At 38.0% G+C, this 22,363-nt stretch overlaps 1 protein-coding gene across 1 annotated transcript in view; it reads left to right on the forward strand.

Annotated features, from left to right (window-relative positions):
* The window catches only part of LOC117922041 (protein LOW PSII ACCUMULATION 3, chloroplastic), a 42,385-nt gene that overhangs the window by 9,495 nt on the left and 10,527 nt on the right, over positions 1-22,363 (forward strand). Inside the window, exons 2-6 of the mRNA XM_034840020.1 lie at positions 7,172-7,202; positions 7,547-7,639; positions 7,726-7,788; positions 13,477-13,588; positions 19,733-19,818. Of these exons, the coding sequence (XP_034695911.1) occupies positions 7,172-7,202; positions 7,547-7,639; positions 7,726-7,788; positions 13,477-13,588; positions 19,733-19,818 (385 nt within the window). The remainder of the gene's footprint in view (positions 1-7,171; positions 7,203-7,546; positions 7,640-7,725; positions 7,789-13,476; positions 13,589-19,732; positions 19,819-22,363) is intronic.

The raw sequence follows: 22,363 nt of genomic DNA on the forward strand, positions 1-22,363 counted from the left end.
GGTTTCCTTTTTGTAACAATTTCTGTGATTTTCATGAACCGCCCTCTGTTATTGAAACATATCTCCATCAAGAGGGTCTTAGTCTTGCCCCTAATCTTTCATATAAAACCCCTGAAAGCCTCCAACTCCACAGATTTCTTCAGATGCTCCGTCAACCACTCCAGCTCCTCCATACCAAATCCTACTGAAACTACGAAACCTCGGCTCCTTTCTGTTATTGATACCCAAGTTCCGCCATTTAATCCTTCAAATTCTACCTGAAAGGACTTTTTCTCCACAACAATCCTTTCAACTTTGCACTTCATCATCCCCTTTCAAAAGTATAGTGTCTAGTTTTCCAAACTTTACAACTTGTACTTTGTAAATTCAATAGGCCTCAAAATGTGATGACCCTATATACCATGTCTAGGATGTAAAGAATTCTATAATTTTATCATGGCTCGTTAACTGTATGGAACCAAAGATCAACCAAACATATGTGTGTCTCAGCACTGTCAAACAACTCTGGGATGCAATGAGTGAGACATACTTAGATTTGGGCAATTCCTCACAACTTTATGAGTTGAAAACAAAGATCATAAATATAATGCAGGAAGACAATGCCTTCCTCCCCTGATCGTCTTCTCTCATCCACTATCTCTTTCGCTATGAGAACCGCATCCAATATTTGTCTCCCTTGAACAAAAGCGCCTTGAGTAGAGTGGATGGTTTCATGTAGAATCCCTCTTAGACGCCCTGAGAGCACTTTGGCTATTATCTTGTAAAGACTAGTGATCAAACTTATGGGTCTAAAATCTGAGATTTTCTTTGTCAAACTCTTTTTGGGTAATAGAACAATGAAAGAGGCATTAGTGCTTTGATTGACAATTCCGCTCTTATGAAATTCTGCAAACACTTTCACTAAATCCTCTTTAATCACATCCCAACAGTCTTGGAATACTGCAATAGTAATGCCATCAGGCCCCGGAGCCTTGTCCCTATCCGACTGAAAAATGGCCTTAGAAATCTCTTCTTCAGTGAAAGGGGAATCCAACCTTAATGCGTTCTCTTCCGAAATAGGGGACCAATCTAATCCTTCAACACTCCAAGACTTTCCTGTAGTACTCGCGTAGAGTTTTTCAAAGTAAAGTAAGATCTCCTCTGTGATTCTCTCGGCATTATTCAACACTAAGCCCCTTTCATTTTCCAACTCCTTGATAAATTTCCTATTTCGCCTGCCATTAGCTACTTTATGAAAAAACTTAGAGTTACAATCCCCTTAACCCATTTCACCCTAGCTTTTTGTCTCCAATGGATTTCCTCCCTCAAAATTAATTCCTCTAGCTCCCCTTTTCTTATGGCTCTTTGACTTAACAAATCAGAAGTGAGACCCCTTTCCTGCTCAATGGCATCAAAGTTAGCTAAATCATCGAGGATACTTTTTTTTCTTTTCATTAAGCTCTCCAAAAGAAAACTTATTCCACTCCTTCAATTTGGCTTTAACAGATTGTAATCTCCTCATGAACTTGTGGCCTTCCCATCCATTTCCTTGAAAACCACTCCACCAATTTCTAAAGTTCTCCTTGAAACTAGGATGTTGCAGCCACATATTCTCAAACCTAAAAGGTGTTGGGCCCCACATGAATGGGTTGGTATCCAAAGCAATTGGCCATTGATTCGAGGTCCTTCTAATAAGGGCTTCTTGAAGGCCTTGGGGAAAGAGCTGCCCCCACTCATTTGAGTAAAGAAAACGGTCCAATCTCTTACACATGGGAGACTCTTGCAAATTTGACCAAGTGAATGATGCGTTCCGAAGAGGTGGATCAAGCAATTCACGTTCTCTAATAAAGCTATCAAAGTCCCTCATGCTTGAAGTTAGACTAGAGCCCCCCAATTTTTTTGAACTTTTCCTTATGACATTAAAATCACCGCCCACACACCATAACGAAAAAGTCATAAAGTTCCACCCAAAAATCCTTCCTAAGTGAGGGACTGTTTGGACCATAAACTGCGGAAATCCAAAGAGGTCCACAACCGTCCAATGCGAACTTGACTGAGATCGAGAAAGAACCTAATACCACCTCCTCCCTACGCAGTTTTTTTGAGTCCCAAATGATCAAAATCCCACCTGAAGCCCCACACGCCGGAAGAGCAACCCAATCCTTATTTCTGACCGTCTAGACACTACCCACAAACCTTCTGTCACACTTCTCCTTTTTTGTTTCCTGAATCATCGCAACATCCGGATTCTCTGACCTAAGGAAATCTTTAACCACCCTTCGCTTATTCCTTGAACCCAAACCCCTGGCGTTTCAGCTGATACTTTTCATGGAAAAACACACAGACCCTAACCCTCCAAACCAAATCCACCGGGTCTCAATTACCTGTGGGGCCTCTGTTCTTCCTCCTAGAATACACCTTAATGTCCAGAGAGCATAAAACCTCTCGCACTTTAGCCATTTTCCTAGGGGACAGGCCATCAATAAGAAAGTCTCCTGATGGGGATGCCTCAGTATCCCCCTGACTACCTGACAATAGGTTGGAAGACTTCCTAGGGGTATAGCTCTTGGACAACTGGTTAGAAAAAGCACTCTAATTCTCCTCCTCAACACCGACAGGGATGCCAACATATTTTAAAGAGCCAACAACGCCTTTTTCAGAAAAAATTTTAGAAGTACCTTGATTTACCGTAGGAGACTGAGAAAGAGAAACTGAATTTGGGAGATGTGGACCAGAGGGACTCGGCAAAGGTATTTCCAGACTACAAGAAGGGAAAGAAAAAGACTCGGGTGGTTGAGAAGAAAAATGCTGACATACCTCCATGTTTTCCGCTCCCAGAATTTCGCAATTTTCTTCAAAGATGAGTCCTTTACCTCCGATTCTTGGAATAAAAGGTAAATCCGTGACTGAAGAACCATGAGGATCATACCCCACTCGGCCCGTAAATCCTTTTATGTCTTCTTCGAAATGGGAATTTCGTGAATCCGCCCCTCCTCTTGACGTCGAGGTCTCTTCCCTCTAACAACTCTTACATTTACTTGACAAAAGATAGCGAAAGAGAGGACTCTCTCTGATACCTCGTTCCATCTGAGATCCGGTCCCGAAATCCACTTCCAAATGGCGGACTTTGCTAAATGGCGATGAACTCCGTGGGAGAAGAGGCTCGCTGCTGCTCCGATGTCCTTGTTGGCGATCAACGCTTGGAGGGAAGAGGTTGGACCTTGAAACTATCGTTTTTTCCTCCTGCGTAGAGACTCATCTGAGTCACTGGAGGTTTCCCCTTTCTCGCTACTCTTTCTTCCATTCGAGACCAACCTTTCATACCAGAGGGCTTCGATCCTCCTAAAATTTGGCCCGACCCTGACAGGCCTTTTAACTTACAGCCCACAGTCCAACGCCCAAAACTATCGTCTTTTATCTCTGAAGGTGGGCTAAGGTTGGAAAGAGACTGGGCTTTTAACTCAACGACCCGACCATCCTCTTCATAGATAACCTCGATGCCGGCCCTCTCATCGCCTGGACAAAGCTGCGTAATCGCCTTTGCAGAGGAACCCACTCGCTGGAGAGATGGAGATGAAGACGAAGCTGCTACAGTCTTGTGGACTTGAGGAGCATCTGGGCCAGCGTGAAGCCCACGACTCCTCCTCCCTCTTTGGGCCCTTATAGGCTGGGCTTTAAAATAAGGCTCAGGCTCTATGGGCCCAAGAACATTTACTTCTGCTGGGCCCAGATTGCTCCCTCCCCATCCATTCTCCCTTTTGGCCGCCAAACTTGTACTTGGGCATCGATAATGTGCCCGGGGAAGAAGCCACCTACTGTAGCTCTCATTGCCCCTGATGCTACCTCGTAGCCCCTCTGCAAATTTTGTCGACTAAGAGACGCAACCTCCAGCTTTCAACCACTCGTTCTTGCTATGGGTTGTCTCGGACGTGACAGTGTCGTCTTCATCATCTTCTCCGGTGACTGAAACTGCTATTGTATATGTCTAGGACTCGTCTTCCACCTCAAGCAACGCTAGTAGCACGACATTAGGAAGCATCTCCACCCACAGCTTCACCTTCGTCAAGTCCAACAGCTTCACAGCTTCCCTTGCCACCTTCGTTACCCTCCCCCATTTCTTCAAAATGAATTTCAGTTGGTCTTCATCCCACAAGTGAAAAGGAAGACCTTTCAATTCTAACCAGCCCCTTCTGAATTTTTCGGGAATAACCATATTTTCTCTTGGCGACCATCTTCTTAGAAGAACAGGCCTTTCTTTCACTAAAAGTCTTTCCTGCTCTTGGAACCATTCTGCTCTCCTTGCTGAACTCACAAAGAAACACCCCTTGAAAGCGGAAATGAGATTTATAGACACCATTCCTTTCATGCCCATCATCCTCGAAATGGCTTGGCCTTCGTGAGTCTAGTCTTGGACTTTTTCTTTGCATTCGCATATTATAGCTCTGGCCCATTTTCCAGCTGACAACGGGACTCCAGTCCTAATTCCATCCTCTGCAACCACTTCTGCGTATGATCGACCACCTCTATATATGCCCTTACTCATTTGAGTATCTCCAAACGTCTCCTTCGAATCTCCTCCGACTTGATCAGAATAGTCTTGTACTGAAAGAATCGCCTTCCTAAGGTCTTCCCACCCATTGCCTTCAACACCCTCGGGGACGACAAGAAGTAAAGGTTTCCTTTTTGTAGCAATCTCTGTGATCTTCATGAAACACCCTCTATTATTGAAACAAATCTCCATTAAGTGAGTCTTAGTCTTGCCCCTAATCTTTCGTATAAATCCCCTGGAAGCCTCCAACTCCACAGCTTTCTTCAAATGCTCCGTCAACCAATCCAACTCCTCCTTTCCAAATCCTACTGATACAACAAAACCTCGGCTCCTTTCTGTTACTGATACCCAAGTTCCGCCATTCAATCCTTCAAACTTTACCTTAAAAGACTTTTTCTCCACTTCAAACTTTTCAACTTTGCACTTCATCATGCTTCTAACAACAGGGCTTTAAAATAGGCTTTTCAATGATGGCGTCTTAAAGAGGACTGCATGAGTTTCAACCAAGAGAATATCTCGAGAAAGAGCTCCATGATTGCCTAAACCTTTATAAAACTGTAACTCTTGCAAATTGTCCTTTCGTGCACAATGATGGCGTCTTAAAGAGGACTGCATGAGTTTTAACCAAGAGAATATCTCGAGAAAGAGCTCCATGATTGCCTAAACCTTTATAAAACCGTAACTCTTGCAAATTGTCCTTTCGTGCACATTAATTTGGAAAGCAACTTGTGATATGATTTAAATAATGCTGAGCATACCCCACCCAAAATGTGAATGATGTGTGTCTAATGTCATATGTTGATTAGCAAGACTAGTGATTGCTCTTTGAGAGGTCCCACAGCCCTGAAAGTGGTTTGATGCTGATGGCCTGCCTGCCTGCATGCATTACCACAGATGATAGACCGATGCTTGATGCCAAGAACAAACTTCCTTCAGGTTCCTTGAAATCACCATGATGCCAGCTTTGGTTGAAAAAACAGGCCTGGGGAGTTCTATCTTGGGTTTATACCATTAAGTGTGTGTGTCTTGCTGTGTTGCTGGCCTTGTGATGGTTTGAGGATCATAGTTTCATGAGCTTATGGAGGTTTTGACCCCCCATATATTTTGCTATCGTCTTGATGCATTCGAGAGAAAAGGAAACTTGCCCATCCTCTTTTGACTTCAACTTGACTATGTTCCTAGGGCTGTTATCCATTTCACTTTGTACCAAAAGAAGGTCTCTGTTCCTAGGCCAAACTTGTTGGTGCTGTAGCTAGTTGAGCTTGAATTTCCAAATGCAGTTTCCCGCCTTCCTTCTTGCTCCAATGAAATGAGACTAAAGTTTCTTTAGAGTATGGCACATTGGAGGACATAAATCTGGCAAAATCATGACTCATAAGCGATGAAAGCTTAGAAGCTAAAGTAAAATATCCGATGCTTTAATATGAGGGCAAGTCCTCTCAAGAGATTACTAAAGGTATTGGTCATTGGAACTCCTGTAGGAACAAATTAAAGTTAGTCAATCCTAGCCTGTAAGATACTCCTGTTTGCTCATGGCTAAATGGCTTGGGATCGTTATGTACTTTGAAACATGTAACATCTCCTTGCACCAAAAGTCCCATTCACTGTTGATTGGAAGTGGAATGTGAGATTAAAGCTAAAACAGGGGGATAGCTCACCTGTTTCATATAGAAGCAAAGGAAAGAGGTCGCTAGCATGGCCAAACCCATAATGTTTTCTGGACCATGACCTCCTCCTTAGGGAAGGTACCTTGAAGCCGTAACTGCCTAGTAGGGAAAAAGAAAAAGGAAATGAAAAAGGAACAATTTTTAGTTGGGGATGGAGGGGGCTGTATTTTCTTTAACACCTTCTGGATGAAAAACATCTTTAACACAAATTGATGAGCATCATTCATTTGACATGGAAATATCATTTTACCTCTTCGCTCAAATTCCAATTGTATGTGAGCCTAGCATGCATCGAAATTTGTCATTATCCATATTTTTTGAATATTATTCTATTGCTAAAAATTGCTGCATTGACTTGGTTACCACTCTCCGATTCTTTTCATAAAACTTAACCTCTTCTACATTCTGGTGCAAAAAGTTAGAAATTTGCAAAAATTTAGTTTCCTAAGAAATATTGGATTCAGGAATTAGTTGGAAAATATTATGGAAAAAATTTGAAATGGTTGTGGCATTTACTGAATTTGGCAAGAATTTCAGGGGTAGATTGGGAGGAAAAAAATTAAGAGCAAGCTTGAGTGGTGAAAATCAAATCACAGTAAAGCATATGTTATTTCTTTTTATTGGAAATATAGAAATTTGGTTATATGGTGGCAAAACATATGTTATTTAATTATTTGAAATAATTTGTGAATATGCAGTATTATGAATAACTTTAGGAATCACATGATATTGATTAAAATTTTTCTGGGTATTATTTGGTATCTTATAGTCAGGTTACATGAGCTATAGGAAAAGTCATACAATTAACAAATTTTGAACTCTCAGCAGGAATTTTTCAGGATGCTCCATCCTTCTCTTTGGGACCGTGAATTTCTTTTTCTGTTTTGTTTAATTTAAAAAAAATGTTTATTAATATATTTTTCTTGGTTGTCATTTTATCTTCTGATAGTTGTTTTTCTTTGAATTGTGACACCAGACCTTTGCCAAGCAACATGTCTTCTTATAAGGTACATTCTTCCTTGTCATTTTTCATAGGTGGCTACTTGAATGGGCCTACATGCATTGCACACTCATGATTGATTGTTATTATTATTTTTGGAATAATCTGTGATTTATTTTTCTCTGCACTAATTTATAATATTGTTCCTGTGCTCGTTCTTTGTGGCCCGACTATTTTTTATTCATTGTGTTTCAGTATCTTTATTTGTAATTTGGGAGTGGATGGACTCCTGCAATCATACTGAATAGTTTGCCAGTATTGATGAAATATTGTCAGTGACAGTGGTTTGGCTTGTGGACATGACATATTAAACCAGATTCATGATTTTGTCAAACTCTTATACATGTAAAGGGATCTTCAGATGAGTTCATCGATGCCAACATTCAGCTTGTCTTGGCTGTTGTGAGGAAGCTCCAAGAAAGGAAGGAAACCAAAGCTTGCATTGTAAGAAGAGGTTCACCCTCTTTCATATGGATTTTTGTAACTTTCCATTTGAAGCAGTGAGGTCTAACAAGGCATCCTAATTTCAGGTTTTTCCTGATAAGCCAGAAAAGCGCAGGGCCTCTCAGATTTTCAAAACAGCACTTGACTCAGTAAGGACATAACTCATAATAAACAATTTTTATTTCTTTCTGCTGTAGTACTAATGTAGGCTCCATTGGTAATGGGGGCTGTTCTTCATAGTGGGAGCTTGGGCTTCAACTTCCATTACTTGATTTTTTTTCCTTTTGATGAGTAAAGCAAGAGAATATTATAAACACAAGACGCTACAAAGTGTCCCAAAGTACATAGGATGTATACAATGATGGCCTCAAGGTGCCTCCAAAAAAGAGGGCAACAAAAAACAGTGCCCTCTTCAAAACAAGCCTAACCAGTCCACAAAATCTATTACAAACGAGGGACTAGAAATTAAAAACAACTTAGACTCAAGTCCAAAGATTACACAAAGAAAGGAATGTTTTAGTCTATGAATAGAGTGCTCTTCATTCTCAAAAGATTTGTTATTTCTTTCTTTCCAAATTGTTCATAGTAAACATAAGGGAGTAGCTTGCCACTCTTTTTTTCCACTTTTTACCCACAAAAGAACTGTGCCAACCTAAAAGCGTGTTTTTGATCGAGTAAAGAAGCAACCACTCCACTCCAAAGAGGGAGAACAAAAGATGCCATATCACCCTTGTGTTGACACAGTGGATAAGTAAGTGATCAATGGACTCTTCCTTTTCTTGACAAAGAAAATATCTATTTACCAAGGACCAGCCTCTCATTTTCAAATGATCTTAAGTTAAAACCTTAGACCAAGTAGCCTCTCAAGTAAAAAAGCTTACCTTCAGCAGCGCCTAAGGGTTCCATATCACACATTTTGGAAACAAAGTTGTACTTACCATTCTAAATCCATATAAAGAGATTTAATAAAGAATTTACCATTTTCGACCGTGTCCAAATCACCTTATCTTCCTCTTTTTTGCTCACTCTCTTCCTATGCAAGCTCAAAAGGAACCACTCCATAATATTAATCTCCCAATGATTTTGGATCCTCAAAAAGCAAGGGGCCCAACAACCCCTTCTTTTGACAGGTTCCAAACATCCTGATGCAGTACAGGAAATAAAATGAAAGGAGAGTATAATTGAAAGGACCTTAGGAATCACTCCTAGAAACCTTAGGCTTCACACCCAAGTACTCTTCGCATCTGACAAAGGAAAAACTGGTTGCTGAAAGTTCATTCATTGATTGATTCCTTCCAAAAGACTAATCAACTACTATATAAGACTTTTCTAGGGACTTATAACTCCTTGGAACTAGACACAATAAATGCAACTTGAAAATGACAAACTTGGACTGATTACTGACCACATTAAAGATTGTTGGAAAATGACAACAATAATGACTGAAAATGGTAACTTTAACCATTAACTAAGTCCATAACTTAAGTTGAACCCATATTAACTTATATAAGATCCCAACTAAGCCCATTATCATCTAGAGAGTGCCAAATTAAAGCTTGGGCCTTGGAGCCCACTCCTTTGCGCATCTGATAAACTTTTAAAGGTGGCTGCCACTTGTCTCTATCACATCTGCCACCCAAGCCTTCTTAGAAGTAGCAATAACAAAAAGAGAAGGGAATGTATTACATAGTGGCTCATCACCACACCACCTATTCTTTTAAAATCTAACGCTCCACTCATTCCCAACTGAGAAGGCAACTCTACTAGCCATGAGATCCCAATCCTTTCTAATTGCTTTCCATAACCCTATCCCATAACTTTCTCTTACTTCCTTGGATTGCCACCCACTCTCCTCTACCCCTTATTTACCACATATCACATGCTTTTGCAAAGCTTCCCTCTCCTCAACAAATCGCTAACTCCATTTATAAAGGAGGGCTTTGTTAAGCACTGGAAGATTCCTTACCCCCAGAGAAAATGACCCACTTTATGAAATGAGGTTTCCGCTCTAAGGCCCGCCCTTCCCAAAGAAAATTCCTTTGAATCTATTCTAACCTCAACTTGACTGTCCTTGGAATGTAAAACAAGGACATGAAATAGATGGGTATAATAGAAGGAGTGCCCTGATTTAGTGTAAGCCTCCCACCTTTGAAAATATACTACCTTTTCCACATATACTAGTTTTTTATGAAACCTTTTCTCCACCTTGTCCCATGCTACCACAAATGTAAAAGAAGCACCAAGAGGAAAACCCATATAAGATGATGGAAGTGCTCCCACCTTGCACCCAAACTCTAGAGCCAACTCTTCTAAGTTTTCCACCCTCTCTATTGGAATTAATTTGCTCTTATCCAAATTAATACTCAACTCAGAAATGGCTTCAAACCACATGAGCAATCATCTTAGAAAAGCTAATCGATATTGGGACGACTTACAAGAAGCTACAGTATCATTAGCAAACAACAAGTTAGATATTTTTACCCCTTCTCTAGCCCTAACAATTGAATGCCACCCTGGTAAGAAGCCTCCAAACCTAGCCTTCTTAAGAAGATAACTGAGGGCCTCCATGGCAATAACAAACATGTAAGGCGAGAGAGGATCCCCTTTTCTTAAACCCCTAGAGCTTTGAAAGAAGCCCAACATAGTATCATTAACAACGATTGAAAACCTTATTGTAGAGAAATATCATTTAATCCAAAAGATTCACTTCTCCTCAAAGCCCATATTTTTTAAAACTACAAGCAAGAATTCCCAATTAACTTGATCATAGGCTTTTGCAATATCTAGTTTGCATAACAAACCACTGTTATTAGTTTTCAACGAGTCAATGACCTTATTAGCAATAAGCTTTGCATCTAAAATTTGTCTTCCCTTTACAAAGGTGTTTTGAGAGTTAGACACCACTTTGCCCATCAACTTCTTAATTCTATTGGCTAGCACTTTAACCAACAATTTGTAGAGATCACCCACCAAGCTGATTGACCTAAAGTCCTTAAGATCTTTAGCTCCCTCTTTCTTAGGAATTAAAACCAAAAAAGTTGCATTCAAGTTTTTTATGAATCTTCCTTGCTCACGGGATTTTGTAAAACAATTCAACACCTCTTCTCTCACAAAATCCCAACTGAACTTCTAGAAAGCCATAGAAAAGCCGTTAGGGCCTGGTGCTTTGTCCCCATGGGATTTGAGAGTGCAGAAAGCACCTCTTCCTCAGAGAAAAGGGTTTCAAGGGCTTCTATCTTGAGCACCTAAAACATCAAAAGTCAACCCATTACTATTAGAGTGGTGTTTGTTTTTTGGTTGAATAGAAAAAGTTAAAATATTTGGCTTTTTCTATTAAGTTAAAAGTAACCTGTTAATATTAACCAACATAACTAAATTGAACCTATAGATAACAAGTTCACTTTAGTTATGTTGGTTGATATCAGCATGTTACTTTTAACTGAATAGAAAAAATAAAATATTTTGACCTTTTCTATGTAGCAAAAAAACAAACACCACCTAGGTCTCCAATACCCTGAATTAGACAAAAGAAACTAAAAAGCTAGAATCACCCCCTCCTAAATCTCATTTTCCTCTAAAAACTAGGTTCCATTAATTTTAATCTTCACCAAGGAATTCCTTCTCTTGTGAGCGTTAGTTATTTTGTGGAAAAAGTTAGTATTCCTATCACCCTCCTTTAACCACAACTTCATTGATTTTTGCCTCCAACATGTTTCTTTGAAAAGAGCCCAATTCTTGTACTCCTTCCTAGCTTGCTTTTTGGCATTTTGCTCCTCCATAGTCAAGGCATAGATCCCTTCCTTGGAGTCTTAAAAACCTACTTGGTTTAAAGCCATCTTCTCTCTAATCAAGGCATTGTCAAAGACCTCTTTGTTCCAAACCTTCAACTTAGCCTTCAAGGCTTTCAATTTTTCTACCAAAATGAAATGGTAGGACCCATTGAAGTTGAAACTCATCCACCAGGAATGCAATAAGTCTTTGAAGCCTTCCTCCTTCAACTACATGTTCTCAAACCTAAATGGGGATTCTCAATCCTCCCCCATCTAACAATATGGGATTGTGATTAGAAATAGGTATAAGTGGGATGCTTTATACAACCCCACTAAAATAAGTGATCCACCCTTTTAGACACCAGGAACCTATCAAGCTTAGATTGAGAAAGATTGTTTAAACCACCCCTCCAGGTGGAAAGGCCCCCTACAAAGTAAGATCCCTCAGTTCCAGATCTCGATGACCTCAGAGAATCTTTTCATAGTTGAGGTCAACTTATATCTCAGCTCCATTCTCTTGGAAATTTGACCGTGTTAAAATCTCCACCAATACACCAAGGGTCACTCCATAAACCCCTTGATAGCCCCCAATTCTGCCCAAAGGCCTTCTCTATTCCTTCTCGCTGTTGGGTTATAGACCCCTATAAAGACCCACACGAAGTTGTCATCACAATTTTTGAAACGATAGGACATTGAAAATGCCCCTATCTCTAGACCCACTAACTCAAGCATGTGGTTATCCCAAAAAACCAAGACCCCCCCCTGCAACACCTTGTGAATTTAAAACACCCTAATCCAAAAACCTTCCTACTCTAAGATTTTGCATTAGACCCATAGACATTTCATAGATTTTAGTTTCCTGTAAATAGACCAAGTCCACTCTCTGAGATTTAATCAGTGACTTAATAAGCTTCCTTTTGTCATTGTCATTAGCCCCCCTCACATTCCAAGAAAGAATTTTTGGCTTCATTTACCCACTAAATATAGGACCCTCTCTCTTTTGACTACGTTCAAAACCTTTTCTTTTGTAAATTACATAACACTCTAACTTCCTCATCTCCCTTAGAAGCCCCATTCTTACTCCTTTTACCAGCCATCTGTGCTTTCAGCTCCTTTTTGAGCTTCAATTTTCTAAATAGGGTTAAAATTTCCCCTTTAAACCCTTCTATAGGCAAGCCTAAAAAATTGCTGAACTGTGCCAAACAATTAGAGGACCTGCTCTCACTAAACGTCCCCTCTTCCTCAGTTTGGCCCTCTTGCCCGCCCCTTGTCTTGACCAGCTCCATCTCCTCATGCACCAAACACCCCACTGACCTCCCATCTGCCAAAACAATCCTCAACAGCCTGTGAGTTTCCTCCCCTTCCCTCTCCTCCAAACCACCACAAAAAATAGTGTTACTCCACACTTCAACCACCCGAACCAAATTAGAAGTAGGAGAAGAAGAAAGAAACCCAATCCCTAGAGAATCCGAAGAAGAAGGGAACGAGTTAGGGTACCTGGACGCTTCTGCCAAAAGGGCCTCATAGGAGATCACAAAATGAGAGGTCACCAAAGAGGACCCCAACTGCGACACCCAAGTCTCCATCGCAGTGGCTGGTTTAAGGGTTGGATGAGTAGGAATGGGTCTTGGAAGCCACTAACAGAAAACCAAAGAAGCAAAAGAAAAAAAGAAAAAAAAAAAGGAAAAACCTTCCAAATTGAATTGCCAATGTTATGAAATGGCAACATTGAGAGGAGTTGATCTCGGTTTCTAAGTTATTTCGTGTATGTCCATGTGTTTAGTTCTCCTTGTATAGTGGAGTAGTCTACTCTTACTTTGATCAAGTTTTGTATTATGGGAGAAGGATTTCTCATTCTTCTTTCTTTCTTTTATCAAAGAATTTATCTTTGTTTCTGATAAAAAAAAAAAGAAAAAAAAGAAAAAATGAAATGGCAAAATTCCATCTTTTAGTTCACTTGTATTCATGCATTTTTTTCTTCAGATGAAAACTTTTCAGGAATAGCAAAGCCTTTGATACTCAAGTCATTGAATAGTTATTTGGATTTCACCCCTTTTTTCCTTTCAGATTGATGGTATATCCATCGGTTCTCTGGATGATGTTCCCAGTGGTCCTGTCGCAACATTCTTCAGATCTATCCGGGACACCTTGGATTTTGATTTTGAAGATGACAATGAAGGTTTATTCTACTGCTGTAATTTTTATTTTATTTTATTTTTAAAATTTACTAAAAATTTCACATATTTTCCCCATTTTTAAGAGTGCTTATACACATGGATTGCTCTTGGTTCCTTCAGTGATGATGCAAACAGAAAGTAGAAGAAACTAAAAATAAGAACCTGTCTGTGATGTGCACAAAGTTGCCACAGTGGGACACCTGATTAATTTGTATTTCTGGCAACAAGGTAGTATAGGAAAGAAATACTGGAGCATCTTTAAGAGGAAAATTTTTAATTCATGTGCTTTCAAATATATCATTGTGGTTAGTTGGAAGAAACCTCAGATGTCAGAAAGAATTTGGGTAATTAGTCTGCTACTTATGAGTTCAATTCTGATAAACATGGCAAGCATAATGATAATTTAATCAATAATTTCTAGAATTCCAGGGGTTTTGAATGCTCTATATGGTCCGATCAATTTTATACTTGTGCAAGAATTTGGTTTTTGGTATTGGATTATGTTGTTTTTGCATCTAGCTGACTATCTACATGGTCTGAATAGATTCAGTTTTATTGAATAACACAATCATGTGGCTTCTTTGCATCCATCCCAAAAGTTATGAGTTCATGAGTGTTTATAGTTGTTTGTTGGAAGAAGGCAACATAATCCAAGCGATATAGAGCCAATATTGATTTAACCAATACATAATGGTGTTTCTACCTATTAGATGGCCGGAATGAGTCATTTGGTGGATATCTATGGTAGATGGTGGATTTATCACCCTAAAATATACCTTTTTTTTTTTTGTCTCTCCATAGTTTACTTTCTAGTTTCAATTCCATCCCAAATTTATACTAACAGATAAAATGTTGATGCCAATTATAACATTGAGGAAAAGATTGATATTGGTAAAAATGTAGATATGATGAAAGTTTTGACATTTTAAACATTTTATAAAATTATCTTTTTATGGATATCAAGGAAAATAGCAATGTTGAACCATATATAAATGGCCTTGATATTGGAGATATTGACAATATTGGTAGGTATGATGTACATGTTTTTCAAGTCTTTGGTAATTGAAGATGGGGTGTTTTCAAAGGATTAGTGAGGTATGATAGAGAAGATTTGAATTTTTCAAGCGACTATACAACAAACCAAATTAGGATTCTTAGAGGTTAGAAGAGTTGGATTGGTTCCTAATTTTTGAGGAGAATGCTAGATGGCTACAAAGTCGTTTTATAGAGTTGGAAATTCGAGGAACTATTTTCAAATGGATAGAGAAAAAGCTCCAGGCATAGATGATTTTACCATAATAAAGAATGTTGGGGCACATTCAAGGAGGATATGTAGAGGGTTTTCTTAGAATTCTACAACAATGGGGTCATAAGTAAAAGCTCCAATACTACTTTCATTGCTCTAATTCCCAAAAGAACTCATACAACCAAAGTCTTTGATTTTAGACCCATTAGTTTGATTATTAGCCTTTACAATGTCATAGCTAAAGTGTTATCTCAACCATTCAAGGGATTTTGCATGAGACCATTCCATTATCTCAAGGTGCTTATGTTGAGGGTAGGCATATCCCTGATACTATCCTAGTGGTGAATGAAGTAGTAGACAAAAGGTATCCAGTAACTTAGGAGTTTTTTTCAAAATAGATTTTGACAAGACTTATGGTTCATGCCTTAGGGAGGAAGGGTTTTAGTCCGAAGTGGAGGAGGTGGATCTAAGGGTGTTTATCATTAGCTTGTTTTTCTGTTTTAGTGAATAAGTGTGCTAAAGGTTGTGTTAAAGTTTCTAGAGGTTTAAGACAAGGTGACCCTCTCTTTGCTTCCTTTTTCTTTTTACCATTGTTGCTGATGTGTTGAGTAGGATGGTACTGAGAAATATTCCCTCTAAAGCTCTCCCAGTGGGGAACAACATCAGTCCATACAAGGACCTACTGAGCTGATGGTCAGCTCAGAAAAGTCTCTAGGAGCTCCACTGATCAAAACCAGAGTTAACAAAGAGACCTTTGCTTCTATAGTGGAGTGAATGAAGGTCAAATTGCAAGGATGGAAAGGTAAACTTCTTTCCCGACTGTGGTTTGTTGGAAGGCTTTTGGTGGGTAAACATATGATAGGATGTCTCCCCTTTAGTTTGTAGACGATACAATATTTTTCTCTAGTTAACCTCAAGGAGTTGTAAAACTTTAAGTTCATCTTAATGTCTTTTGGACACATATCAAGCCTCAAGATTAATCTAAAAAAAAGATCATGAATAGTAATTAATGCTACAGAGGACCTTGTCCATGATCTAGCTTCCTCTTAGAATGCAAAGTTTCTAATTGGCTCCTAGCCCATTTGGGTCTTCCTTTAGAGAGGGAGGGAGGGGTGTTGTGGTGCAGAATCCCTAGGGTTATTTCATTCTAAACTAGCATTACATAGGACTTCTTATAGCAATGGAAGAAAGTAATTTTGTCCTTGTAGAACAACCCTTGTGTAATCCTGCGTATCACTTATCCTCATTTATTTCCTTTCCATCTTTTTTAAGATCTCAGTAAAAGTGACTACTAGGGTTGAGAAATTGCAATGAGATTTTCTTTGGTTAGGATTTGAGAAAGGGACGAGATCACCTTGTTTGTTGGGAACATGTGTGTAGATAAAAAAGGGATAGAGGTTTAGGGTTAGGAGGGATCTTCTTAAGGAATGGAGCCCTTCTAAGTAAGTGGTTGTGGGGGTTTCTAAGGGAGAGCAAAGCTTTATGGCATAGGTCATCTTAAGTATTTATGGGCCACACTATAATGGTTGGGATACAAACACTTATCGAAAAAAAAAAAAAAAAAAAGGTTGGGATAAAAACACCCTAGTTAGGTGGTAACAATATTTTCCTTTGAAGCTATTGCTCAAGTTTTTATATTTCTCTAATTTTACATGTTTCTCAATGGAAGATGGTTAAAAAAGTGATTTTTGGGAGGATATGGAAGATGGTTAAAAAAGCCATTTTCGGAGGATATTTGGTTGGTTGATTGACCTCTCAAACTTCAATTTCCAAATCTTTTTGAGGTTGTAAGGACTAGAAATTTTCCTTTTTCCTTTCTTCTAGTTTCTTGTTTAACTATGTCTCTTGGAATTTCATTTTCTTTTAATTCTTTTCTAATCTAGAAATAGAAGAACTTACTAGCCTTTTTTCCTCCTTACACATATGTCTCTCACCTTCCTTCCTAAATGAAAGGATTTGGTCATTAGCATCCTCATGGCATTTGAGGATAGATGGAGATTTATGGTTACTATTTGGGATTTGATTTACTTTTTTCTTTCCTTTAGACCTTAGTCATTGAGGCCTTTGTCAGTTTTCTTTTGAATAAGATTGGAAGAATGTTTGCTACTCAAAAAATCGCATAAGAAGGCTATGCTTGATTGGTTACCCCTTTAGTAGGTTTGTTAAAAGCTAAAACATCGATGGGTGTTCTTTGGATAATTCTTCACAATTAGTTATAGGAGAAGCAATCAAAGATTATTTAGATGTAGTATTGAGAGCTTGCTCTAAACTTATAGGAGTAGGTTTAAGTAGTAAGGTAGAGATACTAGTATTATTGGTAGACTTGTTGTAAGCTAAAGCTTTGTGCCTATTGAATCCCACTAGAGAAGGAGACTCTGCCATTGTGATATCTTGGGTGTCTAGTAGGAAGAGAGACTCATTGAAGTTCAACAATTGAATCCACAAAATTCTAGATGTTGCTGTGAGGTAGGGTGCTCCTCCTTTTGATTTCCTCATTCAGCTAAACTAAATCCACAAAACTCTAGATGTTGATAGTGAGGCAGCAGGCTCTTGATTTTCTTCTTTAGCTAATCAAGTTGACCAATGTGTCATTAGTGAGGTCAAGCTAATTCTCTTTATGTGGTTTAATTCACACCAAATCCTAAGCCAATGACCTTGGGTATACTTCCTAAATCAACACCAAGTCCTAAGCACACAAAATCTCAATCCTTACTTTTTGAGCCATCATTTTCTCGGAGAGTGACACTATTGCCAACAAACAAATCCCTCCCCTAAAATAGTGCCTCTTGAGACTTGAACCTATGACCTGTCTCTAACACCACTTGTTAGGATCGAGGACATAGCCATCTCATCTAAAGTTTCCTTTGTTGGAGGCTGTTTTACGCCTGAGCGTATGAAGTTTGTATTGTGTGTACATTCCCTTTTCTGCTTTTTTGTGCAGAATGTTTTAGTTTCTGTGGAGCAATATAAGTATTTGTTTTTTGAATTTGCAGTTGTACATATTGGAAGAATTTCTCGTCCTTCTTGTATTTACCATTCAATGAATGAATATATTTGTTTCTAATAAAGAAAAAGAAAAAAAGTAAGAAATATATTATGTACATGTTTCTACTGATACATGCAGTCTGTACATCTTTCTAGATTCTTGTGAATGCATTTTTTGTTCAATTGGCATGTCAAAAATAATAAACATTTTTTTTTTCTTTTTTTACAATATTTCTAATTAATGTTAATTCTTTGTACCATCATCAATAGATTTTAGGCACTGTTGGTTGAGGCAAAAGTTGTTGAAACTTCTTATGCTTCAGAAGTTAGGTTTGCAATGTTTCAAGTTAATGGTTTTTTGTACCATCATTAATATATTTCAGGCATGGCATTATCAGGTGAGGGAAACATTGCTGAAAGCCTCAGAGTTTTCATGCTTGAGAAGTTAACCAGGGGGGAGGGGTGGGGGTAAGGGATATTACCATCAGGTGAATGTTTGTAAAATCCTTAATGGAGTCTACTTATTTGAAGAAGCCCTTGAGATGTCTTTTGGTTCACAGAATGTAAGGAAATAGAAATAGGATATATTCAAGCCTAAGTTTCAAGAGTTCATATCTCAAGAGTCAAGCATGGTAATCTGACTAGGAAATTGTTTATATTCCCACTTTTATGTTTAGTTTGTGTAGAAATTAAAGTTTGATTTAATTCTTAATAATGTCTTTACACCTAAATGTGTAGAATTGAAAATTGAAAAGGTTCAGAAGGATCTGAAACCATGATTTTGATTCAACATTTACCCTATCACTATGCGTCATGACATATATGCCAATTTAAATTTTATAATGGTTCTTTAAAATTCCTAAAATAAGAGAATCATGTGATGTGATATGACATATAACCATGGTTTTCATCATACTATATAATTAATTGTCCTATTGTGTTTTTTTAGAACACTTAAACTAAAACATACTAAAAATATGAGTAATTCTAGTTCCCCCTCTTGCTTTTTATGTTCACATTTTTCTTATTAGGGAAGTGTCAATGTAGGATGAGGAGTTTGATATTTACATTTTCTCCTGAAATATCACTAATTATTGTCAAATTTTAAAATTTTGGACAAATTGTGCAAAATTAGTAAAGAATTTTCACTGCCTTCTATTAAAATCCTAAAATAAATTATTTAGAAAGGTTTAAATTTGAATTTATTCCTGTGAGAAAAATAATATTAGATCAAACTTAATAGATAATAAATGATTATTCAAACATGATAAGCCAAAAATGGGAATTTAAAGAAGAGAAAAAATATTGAGATATTGAATTTGAGGCATTATTATTATTTTGTATTGTAAGACTAGATCTTATAGGTAAGCTGGTACTTATTATGTATCGTAATTCTAATTCTATATCATGTAAAGACAAATACCCATATATTTTTTGAGTTACATGATGACATGGGAAATCAACCATGGGTTGATTCATGCAAAGAAATGCAAGAATGCTAAAATTGTGGATTACTTTCCCTTTAATCAACCTACATTGAATGATCACATTTCTCTTAACACATATTCTGAACATATTAGGGTCAAGAAGATTTTGAGAAAGCCATGTATAGCCTTTGTCATATCATTTGTACTTTGGTGTGCCCTATTTCAAGCGCTTATATTTTTTTCTCATTTTGCCTATCAAAAAAAAAAAAAAATGTATATTCTGTCATTTTTTTTTTTATTAGAAACAAAGATAAATTTTATTGATATAATAAAAAGAGAAGGATGAGGGGTCCTTCTCACACACATACAAAACTTGATCAAAGTAGAGTATACCCACTATATCCTTTGTCATATTCATACTCTGCTTTTCAACCATTTGTATAGAAGGCAGTTTAATTTTGACATTCTACAGTTGTTTACAAATGTAGGACGTTGGGAGTCCAAGGAATCACCTTCCCTCTACATATTTATCAACTGTAGCACTCGAGAACTTGCAGCTATAGAGAAGTTTGTGGTATGGGTCTCTCACCTATTTTTAAATCCTTGACATGCAAAATTTTTGTCTATCAGTTACTGAGAACATGTACTGGCATTCACCTGTCCTTCTAGGATTGCGTTGTGTATTCATGCATGTTTGATTGCCTTCCATATTAATAATGGTGGTACATACCGGAAGTTCTGTATTGATTTTGTGGCACCATACTGCTGCCTCTCCATTTATTTGATTTGACAATCTCTGGAATTGCTTCCATTACACTTGTTGGGCACTCACAATCACACACTGTGTCATATGTTAGATCTAGAAAGTGCAGAATATATCCATTTCAACCTTGTCCTCCACTTCTTTTCCAAACTCATGAATTGTGAACTATTAAAAAACATGCAGTTGCAATATTTCTTGCTGTGCAGATTCAGTAACTCTTTCCATCATTGGGCTATTTTGTTTAAAGAGCATAGGCAGCCTTTACCGTTCAGTGATTGTTTTAGAAATTAGAGCTTTCTGTAAATTAAATAGTTCATCTTTCAAAAAGGTAATCCAGAAACTTGATTGGATGCTGTGTCTGTGTCTAATATTTAAAAACTGTAGATTCTGCAAATAGTTCATCTTTTGTGAAGCTAATCAGGCAATTGTCTGATTTTATGGTGTCTGCAAAATTATTCTGTACTTTCACTTCTCTGTTACAAATGAATTTTAAAAATGAGTACTAACTGGTTGAAGAGTACTGCTTGCCTGGGCCATCAATTAGCCAGTCTGGATGGTATTTGATGTAAACTTTACAGTGTTCCACTAAAAAAACCCTCTTTCTAGCATCTGAGTGCCCTTCATTCATTGTAAAAGCTAACTACTTCTCATCTTTCTGAAAGAGAGGTGTTGTGAACAATAATTTAATCATTTGGTGGATCATGATTTGGTCTTTGGTGTTCTTGATCAATTTATTTTTTTTCTTTTAATCTCCTTCAACTATAAAGTACTTGAAGCCCAACTCATATGATCTCACTCTTGGTTTGCCAAAGCTTTTACTTCTTTAACATTTGGAACAGCAGTCTCACTGGCTAAGCTGCCATGAAAGCCCTTCACAATTCCGTAATTTAACACCTAAACCTCCTTTTTAGCAGGTTATTCTATGCACTTTCAGAGTTCATTTTTAGCTCTGATCTTGGAGGGTGAAGTTAAGTAGAGCCTTTCTGCATGTGGGGTCAATCTACTTTGGCATCCTGCTGTTTAGTTAAAGCAGATTTTCAGGCAGCTAAAGCTTCTCTTCTTGTCACCTCATTATAATTTCTTAGAATGTCTTTAAAGACAACAGAATTTTGTGCTTTTTCAAATCTTTCTTGGTCATAAATACTGCCATCTGGGTTGTTTGTTATCAAGTTCCTCTACTATTGCTTGAAAGATTGCCTCCAATGGTGATGATGTCAATATAAAGTAGGATCAATATCAGATCCTCCTTTCAAAGAGACACTAGCCATAAAGATTTAGAATTTATTTAATTCCATTCTCATGTAGGTTACTTATTGATGGAGGCTCAAATTTCCTCCTGTAGCTGACTTCTCACAATGAGATTATCCCCAAAAACCTATGCTTTAAAGTGGGTTCCAATATTTGATAAACTAGCCACTGTTCCCCCTCATTCGTCAATATATGTGGAAAGGAGTATATTTTCATATGATTGTCCTTTGCTTTTGTGCATTGCGTATGTAGACCTGCATGTGAATGTACAAAATGATTGGGTTCTTTACTCATGATCCTCACATGGATTTGCTACACTATGGTTAGATAGAATGCAATGGCGGCCTCAACTCGGGGGAATGGAAATAAAGGCAAGTGAGCGGGGTAGAAAATGTTATTCACTATTGGCTTACCCCTCTATTAGGCCTTGGTATGACCTCCACATGATTGGACCATGTTTGATAGAGGTATTTCATTCCTTTTGAAGTGTCCATGTAACATAGTTTGTGTAATGACCCACTCCCTCTTCCCATGGGCCCTCATGACTTTGAAATGCATTTATATAAGTGAAAGAAGCCCACTACATATATATAGTGCCAAGAATTTCTTCCCTAACTGAAGTGGATTGATACCCCACACTGGTTAAGAGAAGAAATTCCTGCCACCATATATGGCATGAGCTTCCCTTAATTATGTAGACACATTTTAAAATAAAGAGGGTGTATTAGGCTCAGAGGAAACAATATACACATGGGAAGGAGTGGGTTGTTAGAAATGGTATTGAAGTCAATCTCTAACCCCAATGTTGGTCTCTATCTGTTTGACCTTGTAAAGGGTGTTTGTCCATTTAGCCCTACAATCCTATGGGACACGACGAGGACGTTGTATTTGCACGTGGGTGTAATTGTGATATCCCATATTGGTTAGGGAAGAGGTTCTTGACACTATATATGTAGCGGGTTTCTCTAATCCATGTAGACACGTTTAAAACCTGTGAGAACCCATTGGGATTAGAATGGACAAAATCTACATGGGAGGGAGCATACTATTACAGTTTGCAATTCCATGTGTAACGTGTAAGAGAAGTAGATGACATATGGATTAGAAT

The sequence above is a fragment of the Vitis riparia genome, chromosome 9 (genome assembly GCF_004353265.1).
Source record: "Vitis riparia cultivar Riparia Gloire de Montpellier isolate 1030 chromosome 9, EGFV_Vit.rip_1.0, whole genome shotgun sequence".
NCBI classification, from domain to species: Eukaryota; Viridiplantae; Streptophyta; class Magnoliopsida; order Vitales; family Vitaceae; genus Vitis; species Vitis riparia.